This window comes from Portunus trituberculatus, chromosome 50, assembly GCF_017591435.1.
Source record: "Portunus trituberculatus isolate SZX2019 chromosome 50, ASM1759143v1, whole genome shotgun sequence".
NCBI classification, from domain to species: Eukaryota; Metazoa; Arthropoda; class Malacostraca; order Decapoda; family Portunidae; genus Portunus; species Portunus trituberculatus.
The window spans coordinates 9,208,594-9,215,830 of record NC_059304.1 but is presented as its reverse complement, the minus strand read 5'-3'; the positions used below and the strand labels follow the sequence as shown (position 1 = coordinate 9,215,830).

The 7,237-nt window shown below is 42.7% G+C and overlaps 1 protein-coding gene across 4 annotated transcripts in view; it reads left to right on the top strand.

Annotated features, from left to right (window-relative positions):
- Positions 1-6,883, top strand: part of LOC123499754 (lambda-crystallin-like) — a 32,815-nt gene extending 25,932 nt beyond the window's left edge. For 3 of the 4 annotated variants that reach the window (XM_045248208.1, XM_045248207.1, XM_045248209.1), the window contains 3 exons: positions 5,791-5,933; positions 6,083-6,194; positions 6,618-6,883. In XM_045248208.1, the coding sequence (XP_045104143.1) occupies positions 5,791-5,933; positions 6,083-6,154 (215 nt within the window). In that variant the 3' untranslated portion in view covers positions 6,155-6,194; positions 6,618-6,883. Of the gene's footprint in view, positions 1-5,790; positions 5,934-6,082; positions 6,196-6,617 lie in introns of those variants that run through there. The other variant, XM_045248206.1, reaches the window with a different exon arrangement.
- The last annotated feature ends 354 nt before the right edge of the window (positions 6,884-7,237 follow it).

Genomic DNA, 7,237 nt, shown 5'->3' with positions numbered 1-7,237 from the left:
GTGCTGAAAGCAAAACTTCTGGTCTCTCTCTCTCTCTCTCTCTCTCTCTCTCTCTCTCTCTCTCTCTCTCTCTCTCTCTCTCTCTCTCTCTCTCTCTCTCTCTCTCTCTCTCTCTCTCTCTCTCCGCCCGCCCGCCCGCCCGCGTAGTGTAGTGGTTAGCACGCTCGACTCACAATCGAGAGGCCCGGGTTCGAGTCCCGGTAAGCGGCGAGGCAAATGGGCAAGCCTCTTAATGTGTGGCCCCTGTTCACCTAGGAGTAAATAGGTACGGGATGTAACTCGAGGGGTTGTGGCCTCGCTTTCCCGGTGTGTGGAGTGTGTGGTGGTCTCAGTCCTACCCGAAGATCGGTCTATGAGCTCTGAGCTCGCTCTGTAACGGGGAAGACTGGCTGGGTGACCATCAGACGAGTGAGGTGAATTACACACACACACACACACACACACACACACACACACACACACACACACACACACACACATTTATCTATTTCATTAATTGAATAATTATTTTTATTATTATTATTATTATTATTATTATTATTATTATTATTATTATTATTATATTTTTTTACTATTGTTGTTGCTGTTCTTGTTACTATTTGTTGATGTTGCTGTTTTGTTATTAAGGCAATGGACTGCTTAAAAACAAATAAAAGGAAGATTTCCAAAATAAGAGTCTATTCATTTTCAGAGATGTTCCGATACTCATTTCTCGTGAAGTTCGGCGCACGAAATGGAAAGTTATAAGCAGGCAGAGAGTCCCACACTGCACCAGAGAAAGGGATGAAAGAGTGACGATACTGGTTAACTCTTGCATCAGAGAGTAGAGTTGGAGTAATTATCGTTCAAATTCTTAATTACAACTGCACAACTTTATTTCAATAAGGAAGCACATCCTGTACATATCCAATCTTCTTCTGTCAATATATAACACCAACATTTTGCTCTTGACTTCATTACAACTGTCTGGCTTTACTGACTAGTGTTGTTACTGGTGGCTTGGCCGTCTTGACCATCTCAGGTCTGACATCTCTATTTAGCTTGTCTTTCTGTCACTTTCTGTGTACCCCTGTCTATTATATGTATACCTTGTGATATACACGTTATATAGAACAGCCTTTTGCTCCAACTTCCGTTCCCATTAATTTGTTCTTATGATTTACATTCCTATAACTTCAAATAAGGTTCATTTTAAAGTAACTATATTCATTTTCCCATATTACGTCAATCATACGGTTATTTATTGTATACTTTCCATAAAGTCCATTTTCCAGCCACTATATTTATCTTCCCATACCTCGATCATGCATATAATTTTCCATTAAGGTTGCCTTAAGATTAATTCTCGAGTAACTCTGGTAATCTCATCTTTAATTACGAACAAGGGTGCGGCGTTTCCTATGGTGTGCCAGCTGTCCGTCTTGTCCACGTCATTTGCTTCCAGTGCTTCCCTTGTATCTAATTTAGCGATAATCTGCTATTAGTCTCTGACTCTGTTGGTCTTGTGATGACCTATCGTATCTTGTTGTTCTCGACCTCGTCTCTCATTTATCAGTATGGTGATAACTTCTTATAATCTATATGTATGTACTGTACCTACTACCATCCCTCATTTATTCTTTATTTCTCGCTTCCTTTTGCATTTTTCATTCTTGTTTAATTTCTTTTTGGTTCTCGGGTTACAACAGTTGTCATTTATTGAGTATATGAGGCCTATACTTTTTAGAATGCTTATGGATCAGATGTTTGCACATTGTCAAGTCAAACTCTTCCAACGCACTCACACACGCATTCACACACGCACTAGCACACGCGCGCGCGCGCACACACACACACACACACACACACACACACACACACACACACACACACACACACACACACACACACACACACGAGATAAGACGAAGGAAGGTGAATGGTGATGGCTCTCTTGGGTCCTTCAACTGGCTGGCTGGCTCGCTCGCTCTTACGTCTTCTTTGCCTTCCTTCATCCATTCCTCGTTCCTTCCTTCCCTTGCTTTCCTTTACTCTTCCTTTATTCGTTGCTTTCCTTCACACCTCCCTTGCCTTCCTTCACACCTCCGTTGCCTTCCTTTACCTCTCCATCTTTTGCTATCCTTCACCTGTCCCTCGTTCCTTCCCTTCCTTCTTCCTCATTTTCCATCACTCGTCGCGCGTTGTCCACCTTTGAGTACCTTTCCTTCTTAACACAGTAAGGTAAATCCGTAAGAATAAATCCCATAGGAACAAAAATAAACATCATAGTCCCTAAAGATTTCCGTAAATTAAGCAATAATAAAAGCATAGGCTCCCTGCATTAACAACTGCCCGTGATCTCGAAAGCAATAAAGGGCATGAGACGCGCTTGTTTTGGCCGGAGGGATTGTTTATGAGAGGTGGAAGGGAATGTGGATGAGGAGTAAAGAATGTGCGGCGGCAGGGTGGTTCCAGATGGGTAGAGAGGGAAGGCTGGGGGTGTTTTGGGAGGTGCGTGGCGTCAGGTGGTGGTGATAATGAAAATAGTAATGGTAATGAGTTATCTGGTGATGCTCCTGCCGATGATGATGGTGATTGTAGTAAGTGGTGTGGTGGTGGTGATGGTAGTAGTAGTAGTAGTAGTAGTAGTAGTAGTAGTAGTAGTGGGCGAAGATCATGCATTTCATTCTTATATTGATACATAAGTGTAGCTATTGCCAGTTTAGTTATATCATCTAGTTTCAGGATTTTTGTTTCTTTAAAGAGTGGACTAGTATGAGCCAAATACTCGCTTTCTTACAATTTTTTTTGAGTTGCAATCTTAGGGGGGTTAGAAAGGTCGTGTATGTTGTACACCAAATGGGTTTACAGTAAGTAATCAGTGGGGAAATATGAGCATAATATATAGATTTCAGTACATTAGATGGCATAATATTCTTTATTTGATAAAGTAGAGCAATGTGTCTTGATATTTTCAGTGAAAGGTTATGTATGTGAGGTTTAAATGATAATGAATCGTCATAATCTACACCAAGAAATCTTATCCTATCAGTTTTAAAGATGATTATTATTGATTTTTAAATTGATAAAATTAGACGCTTTTTTAATAGAAAATAGCATAAAATAAGTTTTCTTAGTGTTGATTGTAAGTCTGTTACATAGACACCATTTATAGAGTTTTCAAGTTCACTGTTTGCATTCAAGATAAGTTGATTTTGGTTTGGTCCTGTCAAGTAAAGTGTCATACCATCTGCAAACAAGATGCTTTTACCTTCACAGTAAAGATCAGATATATATATATATATATATATATATATATATATATATATATATATATATATATATATATATATATATATATATATATATATATAAAGCAAAGCATTCACAAACGTATTATTGTACCTGAATGGATTGACGTATCCGAGTCCCGTTTTTTTTTTTTTTTTTTTTACCTGGAAGGGAAAAGTGGGTGAGTGAGAGGAGGGGCTGGAGTGAGTGGATGAGTGGGAGGGGTGAGTGGGTTGGGTGAGTGAGTGGGAGGGGTGAATGGGTAGGGTGAGTGGGAGTGAGTGAGTGAGTGAGTGCATGGGGAGGGCCAGGTAATGTATAGTGATAGTGTGAGTTTTGCCCTGACAGCCTATCTAAATTACACCAATCAGAGCACCAATCAGGCTCACCGCTGCACCAAGATTTGAATACCACTCCTTACTTTCCCTCCCTTCCTTCATCACTCCATTACTTCCCTCCCTTTTATCCCTCCCTCCCTCCCTCCACCACTCCCTGCCTGCCTCCTTCCCTCCCTTACCTCTTTCCTTCCTTCCCTCCCTTCCTACCTAGCTCTACCTTCCTCCCTCCCTACTTAACTCCTTTCCCTACACAGCCTTCCTTCCTTCCTCCCTCCCTTCTTCACTCCTTCCTTCCTCCCTACCTCCCTCCTCCCTCCTTCACTCCTTCCCTCCCTACACTTTTTTTCTCTCCCTCCTTCCTCTACTCCCTCCCTCACTTCCCTCCTTCCACTACTCTTCACTCTTCTCTCTGTTTATTTATTTATTCATTTTCTTCATCTGTTGTTTTCGTTTACCTGTTTCACTTTTTTGTATTTGTTTCCTCTTCGTTATATATTTTTTCTCTATTTACTTAATCCTTGTTCTTGTTTCCCTCTCTCCCTTTCCCTTAGCTTCCCTCCCTCACTCCCTCCCTTCATCCATACCTTACCTCCCTTCCTACTTCTCTCTCCCACCCTCTCTCCCTCCCTCCACTTCTCTTCTCTCTGTTTATATTTCCTCTTTTCTCGATGTTCTTGTCTTTTATCTTTTCTTATGTTCTTTTGTTCCTATTCTCCTTCTTAATTCTGTGTCTTGTCTGTCGGTGATCCTGTATAAAACAAAATTAACCCCTTCAATACCATGCCGCGTTTTCATATTCATTGTGCTTAGTATTTGATGATTTTACACAACTTCAGGATCTTATGTGGGGGATTAAATTGTGAAGACTCTGGCCATTAATCTTTTCACCTCTATAGGCTCTTCCTAACTCCCTATTACTGTAGGTGTGTAAGTAAGAGGCCTTTGATTATATGTAGCAGTAGTTACTAACCCGACCACTTGCTGCCGTCACCAAAGCGAAGGACTGAATTAAGTCATCTGGAGAGTGGGTTGTTCGGTGCCGAGGGTTGCGCTGCTGCCCGGATCAGCTTAGCCAGCTACCATATTAACTAGCTTGTTATTGGAAAGTTTGCAACCAGATCGATGTTTATACTACTGCATAGATAGGTAATAGGTACAACTTATTCTGTATTCCTAGTAATAGTGATGACATAACTTATAAGTAGGTATAAAGTAGGTAAGGTGAATCATGCTGGTTCCTTACTAACGGGAACAACCATCAAGCAAGGATAAATAAACTGCATATCAAGGGAAAGTTGTCTTGAAGGTTGATTTTTCTTGGTATAGCAAGTACTTAACACATGTCAAACGCACGCACGCACGCACGCACGCACGCACGCACGCACGCACGCACACGCACACACGCACGCACACACACACACACACACACACACACACACACACACACACACACACACACACACACACACACACACACACACACACACACACGGCCGGGAGGAGATATTTGGGTGTGTCTCCTTTCGCGTGTAGCCCCTGTTCACCTAGCAGTGAGTAGGTACGGGATGTAAATGGAGGAGTTGTGACCTTGTCCCGGTGTGTGGTGTGTGCCTGGTCTCACGCCTATCCGAAGATCGGAAATAATGAGCTCTAAGCTCGCTCCGTAGGGTAACGTCTGGCTGTCTCGTCAGAGACTGCAGCAGATCAAATAGTGAAACACACACACACACACACACACACACACACACACACACACACACACACACACACACACACAGTAGCTCAGTGGTTAGAGCGCTGGCTTCACAAGCCAGAGGACCGGGGTTCGATTCCCCGGCCGGGTGGAGATATTTGGGTGTGTCTCCTTTCACGTGTAGCCCCTGTTCACCTAGCAGTGAGTAGGTACGAGATGTAAATCGAGGAGTTGTGACCTTGGTGTCCCGGTGTGTGGTGTGTGCCTGGTCTCAGGCCTATCCGAAGATCGGAAATAATGAGCTCTGAGTTCGTTCCGTAGGGTAACGTCTGGCTGTCTCGTCAGAGACTGCAGCAGATCAAGCAGTGAAACACACACACACACACACACACACACACACACACACACACACACACACACACACACACACACACACACACACACAGTTTTCAGGACGTATTAATGTTTACCGTGTCTATCTCTCCTCAGGTATGAATGATTACTTGGAACGGTACGGTAATTCCTTAGACTTTGTGACGAGCACCTTCCCGGACACGGTGTCGTTCCAGCCTGAAGACTGCACTGAACTCATCGACCAGGTGGACAAGATGGTGCCCTTGGATCAGTTGCAGGTGAGTCGTGGTGATGATGGTTGTGGTAGTGGTGGTGATGGTGGTGAAGAGACCGTCTTGAAATGTCACTGGTGAAGTATTGTGTTTTAAATGTGGCAGTATGTATGGGGTGTGTGTTGAAAGTGCGTAATAAGTATTATTATGTGCAGGCTCGGCGAGAATGGCGGGACAAGAGACTCGCCGCCCTGGCTAAGCTGAAAAAGGACATGGAGGAAGACTAAAACGATCCGATGTTCAGTAAAGTCTCACCACAGCTTACGTGTGAGTCCGTTATGCTACACTCGACTGCTCTAAAACTTACTACACCTGTCACAGTATTTACAAGTGACACTTATTTGCACATTTTGTTTTGTTTTGTTATGGAGATCAGCATCAAGTACGTGGTATCCAGAGCTTTAAGACCACTATCATGTAAACGTCTTACCAGGATTGCAACTTACACCGCGTGCACCATAATTTGTTGCCCTTCTTATAATAAGTGCGTGTGCTTGACAGACTGCATTAGCTGGTATATGTGGCGGCAGTTGTGTCAGGGAACATTTTTTAAAAAGCCATGTGTTGCTGACTGACTTATTAAAACAGACACCAAATTGATTTGATCAGGAGAGTATTGTTATGAAGACAGAATTACTCATGTGGAATCGAGACAACACCCGTAACGCTGCATTGAATTTCTATTCACAGCCGCGGCTACAGGTACTTACCGGAAACCCTTAGCTGAAAGTTGCTGGACGCCTTGTGTGCTGTGTGCTTGGAGAGGCGCCGCTTGTTACCTGTGCTGCATGAGAGATTATGGTTTGAATGCTCCTGGTGTATATATATATAAATTGCATGGTACAATACATGATTTATTGCATCATTCCAATGAATTGTTGATTTGATAGTAGTAGTTGTGGTGGGGGTGGTAGAGGGGTCTGCATGTGTAGGCCTTGCAATAAACATGAACTGGGTGGAAGTGTTTCCTTCACGAGCACCACATCTTTAGTGTTAGTTATTAAGCTCTTCCAGTGCACGAATGGAGGGAATAATGTAAATATTTTTGTTATTGCATTTGCCCACTTTTATTTTCAGTACTAAACAAATGATAGTAAAGTTAACAGTAGTGGTAACATTAGAAGTCGTAATAGTAGATGTAATAGATACGAATGATGGTGAGAGCGGTAATATGAGATACAGTTGTGTGATGCGTAGGATTGGATCGTTATGGGAACTGATGAATTGATCTGAAGGAGGGATAGAAGCAGTCAGTCATAATAATTTCTACTACCTTGTGCGGATGATTTTGAGGATCTTGAAAGTGTTCG